The 22162-nt window shown below is 41.7% G+C and overlaps 1 protein-coding gene across 2 annotated transcripts in view; it reads left to right on the top strand.

Moving 5' to 3' along the window:
- kcnh2b (potassium voltage-gated channel, subfamily H (eag-related), member 2b) overlaps positions 1–22162 on the top strand; it is a 252042-nt gene that overhangs the window by 26756 nt on the left and 203124 nt on the right. For both annotated transcript variants that reach the window (XM_084938732.1, XM_084938731.1), the window contains exon 3: positions 4228–4458. In XM_084938732.1, the coding sequence (XP_084794858.1) occupies positions 4228–4458 (231 nt within the window). The remainder of the gene's footprint in view (positions 1–4227; positions 4459–22162) is intronic.

The following is a 22162-nucleotide window of genomic DNA, read 5'->3' as shown; positions in this document are numbered from 1 at the left end:
AGGAAGTTTTTCCTTCCCACTGTCGCCAAAGTGCTTGTTGGCTTTCTCTCTGTATTGTAGGGTCTACCTTACAATACAAAGCACATTGAGGCGACTGTTTTGTTATTTGACATATTGTAAAATTGAAATTGAATTGAATATTCCTTCAAGTGTGGTTTAAAAATTCATCCTGTTTCTCTTTTGTTTTCCTTTCTGGACTTTTATATGTTTGCACAGTGCAGAAAAGTAAACACCCACAGACACTGAAATGTGCACTCAATCAAAAATAATCATATCCCCATAAGCAAGTTACAGCTCGACAATTGAAACAGGGACACATTTTCCAATAACAATGACTCATGAGTCTGCAAACTAATTCCACGAACTCGAGCCCGATACAGGAGGCGTGATATCGATGGGCAGAGCTGGATTGGAATGTGATGTGCAGAAATGTCGGGTGTGGCAGATGCATGTCTTGCCAGTGATGATAAAATGACTTATAAATCACTATTTGAGAGGGAATTACTACACTCCCCTCTGTGAACCTCTTCGTAGACGTAATTTACAGGGAATAATGACCGTCTACCATCTCTTCCTCCTGGGACTTTTTCATAATCAAGTTTAATGAAGAACACTTAGAAAGAAAAATTGACCCAGTGCACCGACGTGGGTTTAATTTCATTCATTCATTCATCATAGGGACAATGTATGACACATTACCTTCTCCCAAAATCTTGGCACTGAGTCGCAGATGAGCCAGGCTGTGAATACTGACTGAGACAGCTCAGAAAGCTGCTCACTGGGCAGACAGAAAAGCCAGCTTTGGCTCTCAACACATCAGCAAACATTTCCTGACAAGGCAACGATCAGTAAGAGAGGTGAAGACGTTTGGCTGGAGCTGGTGGATGTTGCTCGTCATTAGTCTTCCCTGGCATAGATTTAGAGCCTCAAAGTTTAGTCTTTACACAGTTTTTACTTTTGTGCTTTGTGATTATTGCCCAGCCTCTTTTTTCACGTGGTGATTATTAAAGACGTGGCTCTGTGTCCACATTCTACACTAAAACAAAACAAACTGTCATCATTTATGTACAAAATTACATTTTGTAGCATTGAAAGCAGTTTCCTAGGAGTTGGGCCAGTTCTAGGTACAGTGTGGGCCGACGTGTGAGTCACTGACCAAAAACTAATCACAAGAGTCACGTCTGTCACTGCAGCAATACGGTGTTCTTCCCTTATCATAGCCTGAAGTCCTTGGGGAAGATTTATCATTCACGAGGAAGCTCTACAATAAAAATGACCAAAAAAAGTTGAACTGGTTCGTTTCTTTTTCAGATCCACAAATAAGAATCTGCCAGGCAGCAAAAATCCTGTTACCTTAATTTAAATAATTTATGCCACCCAAAGAAGCGAATCCTTCTCGACTCTCCTTTATCCAAAGCTCTCATAAAAAGTCCTCTGATGCACACCTCCCATCTGCAACCTCCTCCTGAAAAATAGCTCTCTGTCCCTTAAAGGCCTTTTCCCTCATTATAATGGGCATGTCTAGCTTGAAATGCTGCCTTTCTAATGGCTTTTAAATGTGTTTGGAGATCTCTCGAGTGACTGTTATTTTTGTAGAAGAAGATAATGGTCACAGAGAAACTCTTTAAAAAGTCTCAATCTCAGGTCTCAACTTTTTGAAATGCTGTCTGTGTGACATCAGTAAATACCTTACAGCGAACAGTCTCATCTGGAAGTTTCAAATCCAGCTGAACACGATGTCATGTTCATCCTCCGTGTTTTATTCACAATCTGTGGCTTTAGTCCGTGTTTTTCTTTCTTCTTCAGTAAATGTTATGAGCAGTGTTTCCTGCTCGTTGGATAACAAAATCTCCGTAGCTTACAACATCTGGAACTAAACATTCAGAGTTTGTCCACAGAATTATATTCTTAAATGCTTCCACTTAAAAACAACAAATAGTTTTTATTCAAGTTACCTCAGATGAGCACACAGGCTGACTCACAGGATTATTATTATTATTATAATTATTATTCAACTTTTACATTAGAATAAATGCTGTTCTGAACACCTTAATTATAAAACAGTTTAATCCCGTTTAAAATAGCCTGATCACTGGCAAATATTTTGATTGAGTTTTTATTAACATGACAATCTTCCCGAGTAATATCAGTGCTGGATTTTCAGCAGCATCAGGACCTCTGCTGACTGTCAGGTTTCTGGTCTTCAGGTGGAACAGTCAGGAAGCTGAGTGACTGCAGAGGAACGTAGAAAATGTGACCTGCAGCTGAAAGCTAAAAATAAACAAAAGATTTTGCATATTTATTATGACAGACAATGGCATCAGCTCTTCAGCCACAAATGTTTCATCAGGGCTCTTTGCAGCCTACGTAAAGGGGAAATTGTTCACTAAAAACAGCAGTTAGTGTTCGACTTCTTGGAGCAGGAACTCTTGGAGCCTAAGAGAAAGTCAGCTTACTTAGGAAGATCTCTCCAGGAACAATTTAAATAGAATAAATAAAGACTTGGATTTAATTGAATTTAAAGTCAAACTGTGAAATAATCAGGGACGATGATGTGATGTGGTCACCGTGATTAATGCAGAGTTATTGCTTCAGTCAGACAACAGTTGGGATCACTTCTCTTCTAATCCCGCTCTCTCATGATCTTTCTCCAAATACCTGCATTCATTATTTCAGCTGTTTCATGCTTGTGTCCTATTTGTTTTCATTCTTTCTCCCCAAAGTCTTCCTCAGTGATCTTTTTACATCTGTTATATTCATCCTTTCTTTTCTCTTTCCTTCTTCCCACAGTGGGGCTAAGTGAAAGAAACAAGGAACATTCTCAGAAGCTTAATGCTCTTTAGTGGAAGCCATCTATCAAACTGGCAGACTGTCAGGCTAACACAGCACAAACACACTCCCACTCAGACTCTTTCATTTATGTTGTTTTCCTGTGTTAGCCAAAGACGTTCGAGATTTTCCTTAAAGACACTTTTTATTCACAGCATATGAAACAGTGAGTGAGAGTCTGAGTCCTGAGTAAAGGAACATTTTTGAGTGTCTGTTTAAAGTGTGTTTAAAGCTCTCTGATTATCATATTTTGACACTGAGCAGAGGCCACGGAGCAAAAGAGCTCCTTCTACAGTAAGTGGTTCACAGGAGAGACACTCTGTGGAAGAAGAGGCTGTTAGGGTTGCAGCTGCCGTGCAAAGTTTTGGACCTAATTACAAACAAACTTTAATTTCTATTGCATGTTAGTGTTATTTTAGCAGCAGAAGTGCCAAAAATCATGTGCCCCAAAAAGGACATGTGGTGCTGTTTGTTGGGTAACAGCAGGCCAAAAGGTTTTTCTTTGTTTCAGTTAATATTAGAATTGAAAATGAATACATTTGAATCTCTTTGGAGATTCGGTTTGACAGAAGCAAGGACAGAATAGCTGCTAATATTAGCTTAATGTCTGAGTGGTTGTTGTCATTCAGGGCAGAAGCAGTCTGAAGAAAATGTTGAAATGCTGCCTCTGGTGGCTTTTGAATGTTGCTACAATGAAGATACAGATTTATCACCTGGGCCAGGGAAGTCTGCCGTTGGCTGAAAAATCTTGCTTAGCTAGAGCGTCAACAAGACGTGAACGGGAACGAGCCTCCACGTTAAAATATTTGAATCCTCCTGAGCGTTCATAGGGTGACCAACCGTCCTCTTTTCCTCGGGCGCGTTTTCCTACAGAGCATGTGTGACATCATCCCCAAGCTGCTGCTTTGTGAGTGGTTGTTCTGCGCTCACAGACGGGACAGACAGCGCGCTGATGTCAAAGCACAACTGCAGCTTTTCAGACGAACTATCAAAGACATTTCCCTCGTACCATCCTGGTACTTGTTCTTTTACAGATGAGGCCTTATTTCTGTACCATTATTTAATTCCAGAGGTTTTTAAGTTATTTTTTTGCACTTGTTGACTTATAAAAGCCTATATGACATTTTTTATTTCACCATTCATTAACCGCACAGAAAAGGCATCATTTAAATATGTTAAAAGTTTCTTTAAGCAAACAGCTTGATTAAAGTTTTTCATGACTGGGCCAAGTGTCCTCTTTTTTGGAAATCCAAATATGGTCACCGTAGCTTTCATTTAGGATAAATGCGATTAAACTGAGCTACCTGTTTCCATTAACTTGATCGTATGTTGAGTTGGTGTTGCTGTGTTAGTGAAAAGTAAATAATTGAGCAGAAACCTTTGTCCTTTCACCCACAGGTCGCAAGTTTATCATAGCCAATGCCAGAGTGGAGAACTGCGCCATCATTTTCTGTAACGATGGCTTCTGCCACATGTGTGGCTACTCGAGGGCTGAGATCATGCAGAAGCCATGCACGTGCAACTTCCTGTATGGACCTGACACCAAGCGACTGGCTATCGCCCAGATGGCGCAGGCCCTCCTGGGGTCGGAGGAGAGGAAGGTGGAGATCAACCTTTACCGAAAAGACGGTAGGAAAAACTTTTGATGGAGAGAAGGAAGGTAGATGTGTGTGCAAGGTCCTTCACTGGGCTGAAAGGAAGTAAGCCCGAGAGCATCAAAACACTCCACCATGGTGCAGATAGGAAGAGAGACGGAGTAATGTTGGAGGAAGAGTATCTGAACAGTCTTGAGGTGAAGAGAGACGTGATCGTGAGTTTGAAGCTGGAAATTGGTGTGATGTTAAATGCTGTCAGTGTGTATGCCCGACAAGTTGGATGTCATTTAGACGATGAGGTAAAGATGGTGTTAAAGAGACAAATGCAGAAGGACAGATAGTGTGTGTCTTATAGAAATGGCTGTGGTGAACACACTTCAAGAAGAGGGAGGAACACAGGCTGACAAATGATACTGGAAGATGGTGCACACATTTAGATTATATCTTGTGCAGAAGGTGCAGTTTGAAAGAGATAGGAGGTTGCAATGTGATGTCAGGATGTAGTTAGGCAGCATCAGGTAGTAGGTTGTAGAATGACTTTGCAAATCAAGAAGATGAAGCGTGTGAAGGCAAAGACGAGGATTAAATGGTGGAAGCTGAAGAAGGAAGAGTTGTGCTCAGTGTTTCGGGGAGGAACTGAGGCAGGCTCCGTGTGGCAGGGAAGAGTTACCAGACGACTGGGAAAGCACAGCTGAAGTAGTGAAGGAAACTGCCACGAAGATGTTCGTTTTATCTGCTGGACAGAGAAAAAAAGGGCATTTGATGGTCAGGGAGAAGAAGAACGTTGATTCTTGCATTCTAGGAATACAGCAGAGAGAGGTGACAAAGGAAAACAGTGAGTTGTATGCGATGCTGAAAACTAAGGAAAAGGAGTCATCGAGCTTGAAAAGATGTGCAGCAAGTCTGGGTACATAACAATAGAAGTATTTCAGGTTGGTGCAGCACATGTGTGACGTGCTGACAGAAGAAGCCAGGCAGGATTCTCTGTAAACCATGATGTCTGCAGATCTGTAGCGAGAGCAGGTGGAAGCCTGCAGAGGTGGAGGTATGCTCTGGAGAGAGGACGGATGGAATTCACAAAACAGAATTCGTGTGAGAATGAGAGGGAGACAGGTGTAGCTGTGAGGATGCAAGGAGTGCTGCAGCTTAAATATTTGGGGTCAATCACCCAAAGCAATGACGTGTGCACAACAGAGACAAGTGCAGGCAGGGTGGAGTGGGTGGAGACTTGTGACAGAAGGATAGCAGCAAGAGTGACTCAGGTTCAGCTTTGGCTTCTTTTAACATGCAGCTTTTGAGTGGCGTGCACATCCACAGACGTCTTTCTGCTGTAGGCCAACACCGTGTCCTTCCTCTGTATCTTATTTATTTTTTATTTTAACTTGAATTAAAGTTGAAGTAGAGCCCATGGAAATGAATACATATTGATTTGATTAACTGTGATCATAGTTCTCATCACAAGTTCAACAGCAGGCCAGTTTCAGCCGATTCCTTCAGTCAGCCTCGAGCGACTGTCAAAGCTTCTCACTTGGCCTTAGTGTTTGTTTCTGTGTTGTGTAGGGAACATTTGGCACATAATAGCTCATGTTTTTGTCTAAGTTTGTATGTGTGAATAGTTTGACTGCTGTTTAGTCCATGTTTTAATTTGTGTCTTTAGCAACAAACTTAGTGCCAGATTTTGTTATTTTTTCCTTTTGAGCAGCACAAACGTTTGGGACGGAGAGTATGGTGCGTGTGGTCTGTTTCCAGATGGTATTTAATATAAATGTGGTCGATTATTACTGAGTGAGACAACAATTTTAAATAGCCATCTGTTCTTTTTCATGCTACAACTGTTTTAATGAAATAGCAGTGTGATTAAAAGAGCTCACCTGAACGCACATTAGAGGAAGATAAACATGTCAAACCCTTGGAGAAGTCCGTCCTACCACACGAATGTATTTCTGATGACGGTAGGTGGCTCGTGATAAAGAGGCGCGTGGTAATAAAGAAAGCAACTCCCCGGGCTACGGCCAGAGCATCTGCTGGATGTTTTCCACCTGTAGACAGACAACAGAGCAGCAGAAGAGAGGGGGCTTAGGTGGAGGAAAAGAAGGCCAAAGGGAAAAGTGGTGACTAAGAAACAGGAAGACGCCACAGCTCTGAGAAGCTCGGAACAACCATTGGGTGAGAGGTGGGAGAAACAAAGTGGGAGCATGAGACAGAGAGAGAAGCAGCGTGTCGTGGTCTGGGTAGTTTTCCACGGCATCGGCTCCTCCCTGCTGGGTGGAGTCTTTGTTGTTCCTCACCTGATGGCAATCATACCGGCAGTATTTATGACCTGCGCACTCAACTGGTCTTCGCCAGATTATCTGCCAACTTTACATCTGAAACCCACCTACCAAGCTCTCCTGGATTCAAGTTTGCAGCTGCCGGTAACCTCTCCCTTTTCGAACTGCCAGTCTCTCCTGCCTGCCTCCCTGCATCGCATGCAGCACCCACCTGGACCTCTCCTGCCTTCCTCCTCCAAGCAACCCCCACCTGCAAGCTTTGCCCTGGCCAGCCACAGTTTCCCCTGCCCAGTCCCTGCACCCAGTTATCCCTGCCATCTAGTCATAGTCATAGTTTTTCTCTCGCCTCAGACGTCTAGTTTATGTTCCTTAATTCTAGTCTGAGATTTCTGTTAGCTTCTGAGCATTGTGAATAAAGACTCTTTTTGTTACACCGCACCTCTAGCCTCCGGGTTTGAAACTGCACTTGAGTCCATCCCATTTCCACGGGCCTCTGTGCAATGACACAGCGACCGTTATGTGAAAGTGAGAAGGAAAGGAGAGAAGAGGTGGAGCCTGCTGTGTGCTCTGTAGTGATGTTTATGAGGAGCTCTCTGCCAGGTCAGCTCCTCACAGATCTCGCTTTCCACTGTTTATACCAGTCTCACACAAAGAACCTAGTGAAAGCTACAACCCTTGCACTGGATATGTCCACCATGCTAACAACACATAGCATTTGGCTTTTCTGACTTTAATGCCTGCATAGCTCTTGGCTGCTGCTGGCACAGTGCAATATCCTCAGTATACCCTTTTACTGCAGACAGAAGAAAAATGATCATATTAACTAAAATGGAATAGCACTGTAATTAAGAAGTGACTCATGTAATGACCATGCTCAAAGCAATGACTAATCATATATCCACAAAGTATCATTCTTGGAGGTAACGAGAGGTCACCGAGGTGTCGCTGGCACAGCGGGACAGTGGACAGCCTCACACCATATCAAATATTACAAGTAGGTTTTTGTATGATTCAAGCGCAACTATCAGTTTTCATGCAGGGATGAGTCTTGCTCTACTCACAGTTGATTTGTGCCCAAGGTCTTGAAGATTATCGTACATTGTAAGCAGTTAATTAACCATGTATGGTGTTTCCTCCAGCTTATGTCTAAATAGTTTCGAGTCACAGCAGCTTCCCTGGAGCAGCCTGGGCCTCATTCACTAATATTTGAGTGGAAATGTTCTTAGCCTGTGCAAACGTGCATCTCATTTATGAAACCTGAAGCCTGTTCTGTTCTTGCCACGCTCCGTATGTTAGTGAATCAGAATCGTCTTGAACCAGCAGCCTGCACCTCCAAGGCAAGAGATCAGGAGAAAGTCTGACTGTGAAAATGTGAACAGCAGTGACTGAGGTCCAAAGGGGAAAGCAGAGGAGGCACAGCTTTCCAAAGTATTTCCACGGAAATGACGGCAATTTAAAAAGAATAAATAACGAGCTGAGTGTCGTTTCCCCTGGCAGACTCTTGGTGGCTCAGTTTGAAAAAGACAAACAAGTGGAGGACACAGACCATGTGATCTGTCAGCCTGCGAGGAGAAACTCACTGCAATAATCAAACAATGATAGAAGTTATTTTCAATGATAGATAAGAACATGTAAGGTACAATAGGATGAGATAGGAGACACTGTAATATATGTTTAAACTGACAGACGAATCCCAGTCATGTGGACGCTGCACGTGTCGCGGTAAAGAGAGAAGCTGTCGATTTACCTGATCGATCAATGTTCCTGCTGCAAATGAGCTTTCTCTGAATGGTGGACGTGTTTCTTAGAAGTAGAGCCGCTGCTCTTCCCCATCACAAGGCGTCACCACCCAAGTGAGGTGTTGTCCTACTTGGACCGGGACATGATGGAGAGATTACATTTCTACGATGACCTGTGTCACGGCTGCGGCATGAGTGAATGGACCCAAATGCAGGCCCTGACCTGATGCGAGTGAGCTTTATTTACAAGGTGAGGATACAAACAGAAACAGAGATGGTATGTGCAGAAACTAAAGGAAACCTAAACTGGGAAAACTAAGAAACAAGGAACCAGAACCAACAAACCTGAAGTACAAGGGGACTTAGAGCAGAAGCAACACAGGAAATCACAGAACTCAGAGACACGATACTGACAGAGAACAGAGGGAACCCACGGGCAGGGATGACTACACACTAAACAGAAGGAGCACAGAACCAAAGAACTAGAACACAAGAAACGCGGAAGAACGAAGGAGCTAGGAATCAAAACCAAGAGACGAGCAAGGACACATCATGAAATCAAGGATAAATAATACAAAACAGACTCAGGACCATGACAACCTGGGAATACTTCAGGGTTTCCCTGGATGAGCTGGAGGAGGTGACTGGTGAAAAGGTCATCAGGGTTTCTCTGCTGCTACCACGGCAACCCATTCCCTCCCCCCAAAAAACGGATGGGTGGAGGTTAAAGCCTGCACCTTCTTATTGAGCATTTTAGAGCTTAAGGTGTTTTTATTTACAGTTTGAAAATATTTAAAAAAAAGAAACAACAAGAACAATAATAATGTGTATTATAGTAGTAGCCTGTTCATTTTAAGGCAGCAAAGATGTCATTTGTTCTGTAGAGAAAGCTGGGATTGAGAGCAGCTCACCTCTCATTAATGTTCGAGGGTAAAAGGTCTAAACATGAAACCTTTGATGTTTACAGTGATACAAAGTGTCAAACAGAGCTTTATATGTCATTTTAATAATAAATCATCTTTATTCTTAATCAAGAATAAAGATTATTAAGAATAAAGATGATGTATTATTATCTGCTCATATATCCACATGTGGAGTGGCGTGTTTGTGCAAATATGGCCTTGGAAGGAGAGAGGCAGGTAGACCTGGGTGAGTCCCCATTGGCTGCCCACAGGCTGCACTGCACAGGATCAGAGATTAGGACTTTTTACAGACTTCCTGTATCGGGGTGCTGTGGGTCCAAAGATCAACAGTTTGCATGCAAACAAACTGAGATAAGAAATCATTGATAAATCACAGATTTGTGTGGGAAACATTTGTACTCATGAGCTACGCAGAATTGTGCAAACGCATTGTTAGTAAGTGTATTCAAGCCCATTGTTCCAGAAGTCCTACGGCCTTCATACTGAGAGAGCTCAGACAGTAAAGACTGTTTTGGGGCAGGTATGCTCGTAGTGTCTCCTGCATCAGCCATAATCACACATAGGGCTGGGTATCGTCACTGATTTCTAGAATCGATTCTATTCCCATTCACAAGGTCCTGAATCGATTCGATTCGATTCAATTTGATTTGATTCGATTCGATTTGAATCTGGGAAATTTTGCCTCAGACAGTCAGAAATATTATAATTCAGATCAGTACATTTACATATTTTTGTATCTATAAAAAGGAAGCTGACACTTTCCAGACTTTATCAAAGGTGTGAGCATCACAGCAGAGGCCTTTGTGTCAAAGTAGCTGAAGATAAAACACAGAAAAACATGAAGGTGATTTTCCTGGCCTGGGATTTTATAAAAATGTTCTGCAGTCGATCAAAAACGAAAGAAAATCATTAATCAACTTATGAACATTACCTCTGAAGTTACAGCGGTTTTATTAGAGACATGGCTAAGCTTTTGCATTTTGCATAATTTTAAAAAGTTTAAATTTGTTCAGTATTGAACGGCAGAAATTAGGTTTTCTTTTCGGAAGTAAGTAAAAGGAAAAAACATCGGCCAACAGCCTGTAAACAACGGTAGACTGGTGCGTAACAAGCAAGCGAATAATGCAGAAAACAGACAGGAAACTGTTCTTGAAGAGAGAGAGAGAGAGAGAGAGCTGTGCATGACGTGTGATTTTATCATGTTGGAAGCAAAACAGCAAAAGTCAGAGTGAATCCATGACAATGTTTATGTGAAGCGTAGTTTGGATCTTCTTTTGCTGCTGGTTTGGTCAATATTGTTTGGAGAGAGAGAGAGAAACTAACAGCTTTAGAATCAGCACAAAAAGGGCGTAAACACAAAGCTCGACCCGGCGAAACATCGGAATCAGCGAGCTGTCGGCTTTCAGCCCCGACCGTGTCCGTGCTGTCGGGTGAGAAAGCCACATCTCACTGATTCTGATCCGCGGGTCCCGCTGTGTGTTTACGTCTTTGTGCAGAAGCCGTGTACCTGCTCTCATTTACTGTTTTAAATGTTTGGTGGTTGTCAAACTTTTGTGACGTTTCACCTGAGATTCTGTAATTTTGGGCAAAATACATTTATATAAAAAAATCGATTCAGGATTTTAATGAATCGATATCACGTTATCCAAGCTAGAATCGATTTTAATCGATGAATCGAATATTAAAACCCAGCCCTAATCACACACATGCACGCTCACTAAGACACAAATAGAGAATCGTAGCTAACCCCGGGAGGCCTCCTTCACGCTGCTGATCGAACACTGCGGACACACCTCATCCATAATGCACACAGAGAGGAAACACTATGCCACCTCCTCCTGTCCCATTTGCCTTCATCTCCCCCCCCCCCTCTCTCTCCCTCCCCCCCTCCTCCCCTCCTTTTGAAAGGCAAAAGGGGAAAAGTAAAAATGCCTCTCCTTTGATGTTGAACAGTAACCCAAGCAACCGATGTGCAAGCACATGTTTTACATGAAATGAGGCCATGACCCACACGTACATGCTTACAGAGAATGCACACACACACACACGCTCACACACACGCGTGCTGTTCACACACAGACTTTGTCTAACCACATTTCTCTAGTACCGGGCTTAGGCATGAGCCTTCACAATGATGGATCTCCCTTCTCACTCTCACACTCAATTGTCACCAGTGGCTCCCCAGTTTAATCAGTCATGCTGTCCAAGTAAAGTACAATAGGGACATGTGCACACATAATCATGTAACATGGAGTATGTAGAAAGAGGCTTAGATACAGATCAGGTGACTTTTCCAGAAGAGTACTACCTCTAAGGCGTTGAATGCCTGTGTTGAATGTCACAACAACGCAGCAACAACAGGCACAAATAGACACAGGTTTGCATTAGTCGAATGGATAAACTACTGTATTTTGTGCACTATAAGGCGCACTTAAAATCAACAGTGTGCTTTATGTATGAATTCTGGTTGTGCTTACTGACCTCGAACCGATTTTATGTGGTAAAAATCAAAAATCTGTCAAAAATGTTTTAGTCCGACTTTGGTAGCTACGAAGCCGCACCGCTGGATGGATTGTTGGAGCATTACAGCTGCCGTAGTCAGGAGCCTCACGGAGTAATCTGGGTCCTAAACTTCGTTAGCTTCAGGTCCCAAAGTCAAACGATCACTGCAGCATCACTGAGAGTTAAAAACTGTCTAAATTATTTCATCTTTTATAAAATGATCAGCGTTGCTGCTTTACCAGGTGTAACAATTAAGTTTAACATCCAGGCATCCATGAAAACAGGATTTATTCAATTTAACAGAGTTAGAAGTTAGCAGGAAGTTAGCTCGCTAGCTTCCACCTAAACATGTTCTGACTGAGATTTCTGAAACATTCAAACGTACAGCTCTGCTATCACTTCCAACATAAATGAAGACAGAAAACTAAACAGCAGTGACGTTTGTAGGGTTACTGAAGTTGGGCTAGCTGGTATATAAGCTGTGTCCCAAAACGTAGGCTGCATCCTCCTGAGGCAGCATTTGTAGACCGATTACGTCACAGTGACGCGACGAAGGCTGTCCCAATTTGTAGACTCCTCCGAATCTGGCCGAAAGATTCGGAGTAGATCTTTCGCTACTCAGGTTAAACGTGATATATAAGTGACTCAGATAACTTAAAAATATAATTGTTTGGCTTTTTTTAGTGTTTTATTTGTTCCGGAGTAAAGCGGTTTGGCTGAGATCAAAGTTATTAGATTCGATTAGAATCAATAAAACTTTATTAATTCCTCGGTGGGTTCCTCCTTGGTTTTCACACAGCTGAATAAACGTCAAAAACACAAAACTGATTAAACAGAAGTGTGAGACGGTCGAGAATTTACGCCAGTGTCCTGTTATACTTTAGATAGCAAGGAGCAGATGGCTGAGTTTATTAAACTCCACCGAGACAGCGGTGACGCAAATCTGAAGGTTAGACCGTCCCACTTCACAGCCTCGCACTTCCGGCCTGGCCGGGCCCTCCAAAGGATGTGGCCTAGGTTTTGGGACACAGCTATAATGATGTGCTACGTGATCGCTAGCGACACAGCTATGTTAGCATAACATAAACACAGTGAAGCTGCAGGATGAACGCTAACTTTTTTCCACTTGATAAAAGTTAACGTGAGGGTTCCCGATGGTCAGGGACAAATGCAATCGCATGGCAGGATGCTGTAAACGGACCAAACTTCAGTCAGGAGAACAACTGAGATCATCCATCCACAATACGAGGTTAGTCATTCATATACTGCAGCAACATGGGAATAGAGCAGCTGCAGAGAATTCAGCATTAATGAATCAATGGTACAGAAGTGGAGGAAGCAAGAAGAATGAGTTGAGTAAAGTTTGACTTATCTGACTTTGCCGCTTAATGCTTAATCCGAAAAATACGGTAGGAGTCAGTTTCAACTTAATAGAAATTCCTTTTTTCAGTTCAATTCAAGTTTTAGTTCCATAGTACCAAATCATAATAAGCACTTTATATTGTAATGTAAAGAGGCTACAGTAATTTTGGATGACGTTTAGCAGAGGTCAGCAGTTTTGGATCTGTGTTACACTCGCCCTCTCAACACCTCTGTCTGTCCTCTTGATCTCAGCGCCCTAACCTTTCGTTCCTTGTGTTTCACTTAGTCCTTCCTATTGTCGTTGTTCTTTTAGCTCCAGTTGCTCAGCTTCACTCTCTCAGCCTTTGTCCACTGTATTATTCACACTCAGCTGTCTCCCTATCTTTCTGTCCCTCTCTGCCCCTCCAGCAGAGAAGAAAACATTACTCAGCATCAGCCAGCAGCAATGTGGGTTCTAGGCCATCTGTATCAAGGAGCTATGAAGTTCCCTGTGATAAGCTAGAAGGGTGTGACTGTTCCTACTGCTGCCGGAACACTGCTGCTGCAAAAAGGAGCTGCCAGACAATCCTTCAGAATAGGACAAGTGACAGAAATGCCAGAATAAGAGTGCCTGTGCTTTCCCAAAGCTAGGACATGGGCTAACATACACAACCATAACCAGTCCATCCCATATACACATGCTTTAATGAAAAAGAGGAATTTTCATTTTCATCTAAGGTAATCTAATCAAAGCTAATCTAGTAAAATTGATTGTTAACACACAGCTGGATTCTTCAGCAGGTCTGTTCAGATAAAAGAGCACTGGATGCACCATCTCACTCTTCTTCTGCAGGAAATGAAATGATTCATTGCTGCCTACTTCAGTCAGTTCAAAAACATCAGGGAGAGAAAGAAAAATTTAAATAAATTAGTTTGTAAATGGCAGAAAATACCAAGTTAATATGTTTATTATACACCTCTAATGTGGCAACTTGACATTTAATTTAATGCAAATTAAAATGAAAAAGAAGCGAGTTCAGGTCTGTGCTACAGGAGCACACACTGTGTGCTGATCTGTGTTGTGTTACGACTGGCTCAGATAGTTTATTAGCAGCACAGGGGACAAAGGCAAAGCGCTCCAAAGTATAAATTACCAAAATGATTGTATAAATATATAATTTCATAAATGTTCTGTGCATTGCCAGTTTAACCTCCTAGGACCTGGATACATTATATGTGGACATCACATTTTGGGTTATTTAGACCAAAATACTCAATTTTGCTCTAGAGGGCCTGATATCCACTTACGAGGACGTTATGCTGCTACTGTTCTATCAACATTTTAAACGAATATCCTCATATGTGGCTCTCATTTTTCTTAGAAACAAAAATAAGGTAAAAAAAAAAATCTGGTAATTGTTTGTTTTTATATTCATCAGGTCCCAATCAGCCCAAATATCAAAGAGAAATTAAAACTGCTGCCGTGGAAGAGTTCGGGTCTTAGGAGGTTAATGCTGCTTGTTTCTGTTCTCCTTCGTTATCGTACTCACTCGAAGGTCAGAGCTGTGCCAGCAGTGCAAACTTGATTCCAGCTTTGTCTCATTTACCCTTCGATCTTTTCAGGCTGTTCTAAAAGTCAGTGTGTGTTTGCTTTCATGACAAGCTGGGTCTTCATTTCCCCAACAGCCAGACTGTTTAGATGCTGTTGGCTTTGAACACACAGCAGATCACTGATGATCAGGAGTTGCACAATATTAATACTCTGGAAAACAGAGAAATAAGCACACGTGTGTTCAGACAACATGTGAATACTGTCTGAATGCTAATCCCACACCTCTGTGGCCCTGAATGAAATTGTAGCTCCTTGACTGGTTGCACAGTCATAAAAAGAAAGCTGTTAAAGAAACACAGCTGACTATCAGCGTTCTTCTAGAAAACCTTGAGATTCTGGGGGATGGTCTGGGACATCACCACCCCTGCATTTTTTCACCTACTGCAAGTGCCACTGATAACGCCTCCAGGCATTATGAAAGGACTCTTGAGCTTGTTGGTGGGCCTTGAAGAGTAGCAGGTGTCTATTAAACATCATGAGAGTGCTAACAGCATTGTGCCTTCATAATGCAGCGAGCCCAGAGGAGCAGGTAGTCCTCTGTGATGGGGGGACTCTTGATTGCCTAGCAGCAGTAGCTAAGCAAAGCACTTAGAGACCTGCAGCCTCTCAAGAGAGGTTAGCATTCTTAGCTGTTGATTGCTATGGTGAACCCACCTCCAGCTGTAAGAGGACATAACGCACACACACACACACACACACACACACACACACACACACACACACACACACACACACACGGCGAATGCTGTCAACTGCCGCCTACACAACAACAAACTGCATTAGGTTTTAGAGCTGATGAGACAGGTGTCCATTTTTAAACAGAGATGGAGAGCTTTTGTTTAACACAGATGAAGAAGATAACAACACAAACTTTCACTCGTTTTCACAGCGTAAGTGTATAAAAGGAGAGAAGGTGCAACAGGATTATTGTAAACTCTTCACCATCTTCACCGGGACATTGAGTTAGATCACAAAAACACAAATTATGATCAACGTGTGCATCACATTCTCTTATAAGTATGGCTGTGTGGGATACTGCCTGTATTTTATGATTCATGACACGCCAGAATGTGACAGTGCAGCATTGTTTGTGTGCCTCATTAGTCACCCAATGTGCTGTGCACGGCTCCTCTGAATGCACTTATACACACACAATAAAGGGCTAAAGATCAGCTACGTCAGTGGGAATATTTCCAGTGGCACATGCTCGAGCTAATGTGGGATAATGCAAAGTAATGTGTGTGTTTGTTTGTGAAAGTGGAAAATAAATGGTTATAATATTCATGTATGGTAGAAAACAGCAGCCAGTTACTAAAAGGAGCCGAAGAAGAAAATGTAATCAAATTTAAGAACTCATTTAAATTTCTGCTGAAAAAAAGAAGAAGCCCAGAGCCACGGCTGACATTTGCAGAGCTACTGGGCTAAAAAACAACCAGTGTGAACGAGGTGTTGGTTCAGCGGTGATCTGATGGCCAGTCAGTGACCCAAACCTGTCCTGAATGAGTGGATGGGTTTACTGATGATGATAATCACAGTTTTTTATGATTTCCCTGTGATGTGATTGGACCGAGCTGCTCTGCCTGGTGTTAAATGTCAGCCTGTTGGAGTCTGTTTCACTTTCCTGGTCTCATCCGATTTAAACGTGTCTGTAAGAAAAAAACAGTGTTATTAAAAATTACACTCTGTGTGCTTTTTAAAGAACATAAGAAGCACCTGAATGTTTCACTCTCGGTTCCCAGTAAGTGTTTGTGAGTTGCGTTTGAGACGGGGTACAGCGACACCTTATACTTTACATGCAGATGTAATCTGCTCTTTCTCCTTTCACACATTTCCTTATATTTATAGCCACATAAACAGACTGTACATATACATGTAAATAAGCACGATGGCTCAGTGATTCCTGCTGTTGCCTCTAAGTTCGAATCAGCAGCAAGCACTGAGATTGTGAGGCACCTTCCTTTCTTCCTTCTTTCCTTCCTTCCTTGCTGAATGAATCCAGGAAAGACACTGTACCTCAGAGATGTGTGTTTCTGTGTGTGTCTGCACATTTGCAAGATTCATGCAGTATAAAACTGCTTTGTACAAATGGTTATCTTAAAACATGTGGACAGGCTTCCCTCTATTTCTATATTACAACCCAATACTCATCATACACTATTTCTTTTTTCGTTACAAATTTCCTGCTTCACAGTTGAATATAAATAAAGATTTTCCTCAGACAGAGTGGAAGAGGAGCAATTAGTATTCCAAAAAAGTCTCGGTCCATTCTCCAAGGAAGCCCCTCTGCTGTCCTATTGTTGTTCAGCTGTGGTTATTTCAGTGTTTTGATGTATGTACGACTGTTCACCTGTCTCTCCCTGCCTTTGCCCGCTCTTTCTTTCAGCTCTAATGTTTTTCTGTCCAGGTTTTATGTAGATATTTTCAGGCCACCGGGTGCAGTCATCTGAAAGAATGTGGAGGTGTAAAGCAGCTGTTCTTGCACTTCTATTATTCTCAGTCTGATTCTTGCCACTCCAGGCTAATCTGAATATGCATGTCTACAGTATGTGCATTTTTCTGTCTGCCCCTTGCTGTGTGTGTGTGTGTGTGTGTCTAAATGTATGCACAGACAGTAATAGTGTTGCTTGCTCACTGTCCCTCTTTTACACAGACACACAGACACAAACTGCCTTATTATTAATAATAATAATGATAAATCCTTTATTTAAACAGGTAGTGTCATTGAAATCCAGAATCTTTTCTTAGGAGGGACCTTTGTACAAAAGAAATTGAGAGGTGGCCTCATCATTAAATGACGCATCACAAATTAAGAGAAACCTTTGCCAGAGTAGGAGAAGACAAACAAATACAACTCTTTAAATGTTCAGGTCCAATCAGTAGTTTTAGCTTCAGTTAGTTTTTGTAGCTCGACCCATTTATAGACAGCAAAGTATTTACATCCAGGTTTTCCAAGTTCAGTGTGAGCAAAGGTTACAGCAATCCCAGACTTGTTTTTATGTTTTAATCCCTTTAATATTAGATGAAGAACTTAACTTTTGTCATCTAAAGTAGGAACCACCTGAAAGCTAGCAGAAGACTGCCTCCGCATTGCTGTGGCAAAACTTCAGCCTTAAGAGCCTAGCGTGGTGCCAGGACTCACCTAATACAGCGCTCATTTTATCAGGAGTGATGGACGCTGAGAGCAATGTCAGAGACAGTAATGAGGGAATAGGCAGAGTGGGACCACTCTTATGGCTTTATTACTTCATTTGGCTTCATGGCACCAGTTCATCAGCACCTGCCAATCAAATCCTGCCGTGGAGTGCGAGCCCCGGTATCTGTTAGATGGGTTTCATTCTCCTCAAAGGTGCAAACGCGCTAATAGCACAGCTATCACAGTAGCATTGCTTCATCGTCTGAATGCAGAGAGATAACAGCACCGGGCCAACAAGAGCAAACAGAATCGCATGATATTAAACAAAAGAGACAATTTTCAGCATACAAATATGGCGTGTTGCATGTGCTGCTGCGTGTGCAGACACACTCTGTATGAGTGTCCTGACCGGACTGTGAGTTCAAATGGAAAGCACCAAGTGTTTGAATGCTTGCAGCAGAGATGATAACAGACAGTGACGATACTTGGTGATTCCCTCCTGACTGAGGCTCATCCTGTAATTTCGCTCTGTGTGTGTGTGTCTGTTTGTGTGTGTGTGTGTCTGTTTGTGTGTGTCTGTTTGTGTGTGTGTGTGTCTGTTTGTGTGTGTCTGTTTGTGTGTGTGTGTGTCTGTTTGTGTGTGTGTGTGTCTGTTTGTGTGTGTCTGTTTGTGTGTGTGGGAGCCTGGAGATGTATTTATGTTTCTCAATATGAGAAACACAGGGATGCACTTATCAAACGTGTTTCCTCTTCTGGTATGATAATGATGCTACAGCTTTGGGTACCTGCCAGGAAAGACTACTGATCAGATACCAGTGTTCGGTTTGTGGAAGTGAGAATGGTTAAAAGAACACACCCACTGTGCAAGGTGACGTCGGAGTGACATCTTTCATAAGTCATTTTTGGACGTATAACTTTGGTCCACTGAAGAGGCCGTATTGGTCACTTTACTTTCTCCAGTATTATTTTACATTTTAACGTTGATGTGAATGTTTTTAATATTTCAAGACATTTTATTTAATCTTAGTTTTAATCTGGTTACAAATAAACAAGTTGATTAACTGAAATAAATAAACCAAAATTTCAATTTAAAAAATGACCTGGTGCAAAGTTCAAATGTTGAACCTCATATTGAATCAGGACCTAGTTTGGACGTCCAGAACTGGTGGTGGACTGATGAACCCAGTACAAACTGGAGCTGCACGTCTGTCTAACATCCAGCGTTTAGTGGGTGAATTTACTGAACTGGTATTCATTAGTAAAATAACAAAAAAAAGTGCACGATAAAAAGAATTATTTGTCATTCACTTTTTTTCTTTTTTACATTCGTCTCATTTTAACTCAGTGTGAGTCACAAAGTCTTTCCTGCTGTCTCTCACACACGGCAGGTAAAGTAAGCTGACGATACGTGTTCCCGATGTCAAATTGTTACACTGAATATAAAGTGGGAGTATTATCTTCCTCCATCCTGCTGGTAACTGGTTCATGTTGCTGACACACAATCAGATGGTAGTTTGTTCAGTCTGTTTCTTCTGCATGCTGAACTGTCGTTGGGCAGGATGTTGAACTGTCACTGTATGTGTGTTCATTACTGTGGGCTTATTTGCTGATGTATGAATGTCATTGGTGATGCATAGAAATGAACAGGCTCTCGTCCCCTGTGGGAACAGCTCAAGGAAATGTTCTGATGCATTAGCTAAATGCTGTCACCGAGCCCTTTGATTCCTCGCTCATCTCACCGTCATCACTCGTTCATTTTTGGATCTTTTATAGAAAATGATCAGATCGATTGATTTCTTTGATATTCCACTCTACCGCTCTTTGACTTTCACATGCTTCATTGCATTTTTAAATGCATGCTTTTACATACTTCTGCATTTCTGACATACAGTACTGCAAATGTTTTGATCTTTGACTGAAAAATCTCGAGTCGCCCTTCATTTCTGGCTTTAGGGAGAGCATTGCATGCCTGGTAGTGCTCCAGTGGGCATTTTTCTATCCAGGTATACTTTCACTGCACTGATAGTGATTTCCGGATCATTGTGATGCTGAAAGATGATGTTGTTGCCATTCAGACACTTTCCAGATGCAATAATCTGATGGTACTTTTTGGCATTTCTAAATGCATCAGTTGGCTGTCGGCTCATCATTGTTCCTCTCTTCTGACCTCTTTGGTGCATCTTTGAAAGTCTGCCAGACCCAGCAAAGTGTCCTACTGTTAAATCCTCTCTCTGTGTATTACATGCTTTCCTATATCGTTTATTCCCTCCATTTCCTGATGTTCCTCCTTTTCTACCTGTACCCATTACCATAAGTATATTCATACATTTCTCCCCTCTTACAGTTAGTGTGATTTTGTGGAATCACTAAGGTGCGGTGCAAAGGTCTTACTGAAATGGTTCTTATTAAAATGAACAGTTAAATCTGCAAACCTCATTTTTCAATCAGCCCTGACAGCGTTCGTTTCACGGCGGCTTTTCAAACTGATTCCACTTAAGAAGATACTGTAGGTGTTTAAAGAAAGTACCTTCTGTCCTCAGTCTGTACGCTGAGTGTTGGGAGCCATTGTTGAAGTTTCACCTCCATTGCAGACTGCATGTGACACAATGATGTGTTTGACATGATAACTGAGTTGTCAAAGACCTGATGTTTCAGAGCTGTTTAAAAAAGAATTCGTCTGATTTCTTTATATTTTCCTCTTTGACTTTTCCATTTGAATCATGTAGCAAAACATTTTCTCATGTACATTATAGACTAATAGCAGGTGTGTACAGTGTGAATTAATTTGAAACTCTAAATAACTTTAGAGAAAAGAACAATTAAGATAATGCAAAAGATTGATTCAAGAGAAAACACCAAGAAATCCATCTGAAGTCTTAATTATTAAAACGTCACTTCCTCGCTAACGTGAGGATTTTATCATTTATGTCCAAATAAAACATGGAAGAACAATTCTACAGAAATCATTTGCTAAAACTTCTGTTGCGCACAGGAGAAAACTTGCTCACAGAATATGAATCAGACGAGCTGCATCTTCAGCGAATTGTAGAAAATGGTGAGTTCGGTTGCTCAGTTCAAAGGCGCCATGCTTGTTTTGTAAATTACCTTATTATTTTTGTGCAAATGGTTCTTGCTGTATTTAAATTAAGTGAAATAACCCAAAAAAGTATAAATAAAAGCAGTGATGAATATTGTAACGGCAGTCTGGCAACGAAGAAGCGGCGAGCAGGTCCAGCGGGCTGCGGCGTGGATGTTAGCCGGACAACTCGGAGGCCAGTCAGTTAGCTTGAACAGCAGAGCTTTAGCGGTGCGATGCCATAATAATGGCTGTTACAATATGTGGCAGTAAGTCTTAGACACATAAAGATGAAACGTGTTTTAATGGAACAATTTAGTTGTATTCTTCTCCAGCGTCACTGCGTGCCATCCATAATAGTCTCAAATCAAAATAGAGAAATCCACTTATCTTTCTTTTCATGAAAAGATGCTCTGTGAGTTTTTATCTCTTCCAGCATGAACTGAATGTCACGCTGGGCAGCTACAGATTGATTTCACTAATCTGGGAACACTAGTGGACTAATATCAGCAGAAATCTGAAGGTAAAACAGCATCAAGTCATAATATTTTTACTCTTTTCAAATGTATCCAATTATAAAAACAGTTACCTGTAACAGTTTGTGTGGTGATGTATTTCCGCACACATTACATGTGTGTATTACCAGATGCATTAGTGACATCATTTCTTAGATTACAGCTCTACATCTAAGAATTTTAGCTTTTCATTTCCCAAATGAAATGCCCAGTGTCCTGCCAGGCTAGCGATACAGTGGAGAGACACTGAAAAATAAATTGGGAAAACCGAAATTCCACATCAAACATTCACTGTTTTACAACAGAGAGCCACTTACACCATCAACTATTGTCTGTAGAAAGTTTTGCATTACTGAGCAGTTGTCAACCTGATTAGTAGTTATGACTTGTTTAGAAAGTCCTGCATATAGGATACATAATTTCAACGTTGCTTGGTGGTTATATTGTTACAAAAAGTCTTAAAAACGTTGATTTTCTTCCTTGAAATGGTACATGGACAATATGTTTTTGAGGCAGAGCTGTCTCTTAGCTTACTGTTGATTTTGAGCTTGCAGATGTTGATGTGATGAATTTTTTATCCATGTGGAATAAAACCCAGTTCCGCCCAGTTCAAAGAGGCCTTTGAAC

This window comes from Perissodus microlepis, chromosome 9, assembly GCF_051167445.1.
Source record: "Perissodus microlepis isolate ML-2025 ecotype Zambia chromosome 9, ASM5116744v1, whole genome shotgun sequence".
Classification (NCBI taxonomy): Eukaryota; Metazoa; Chordata; class Actinopteri; order Cichliformes; family Cichlidae; genus Perissodus; species Perissodus microlepis.
Note: the sequence above shows the minus strand (reverse complement) of the source record. Positions and strands in the feature narration are given on the sequence as shown.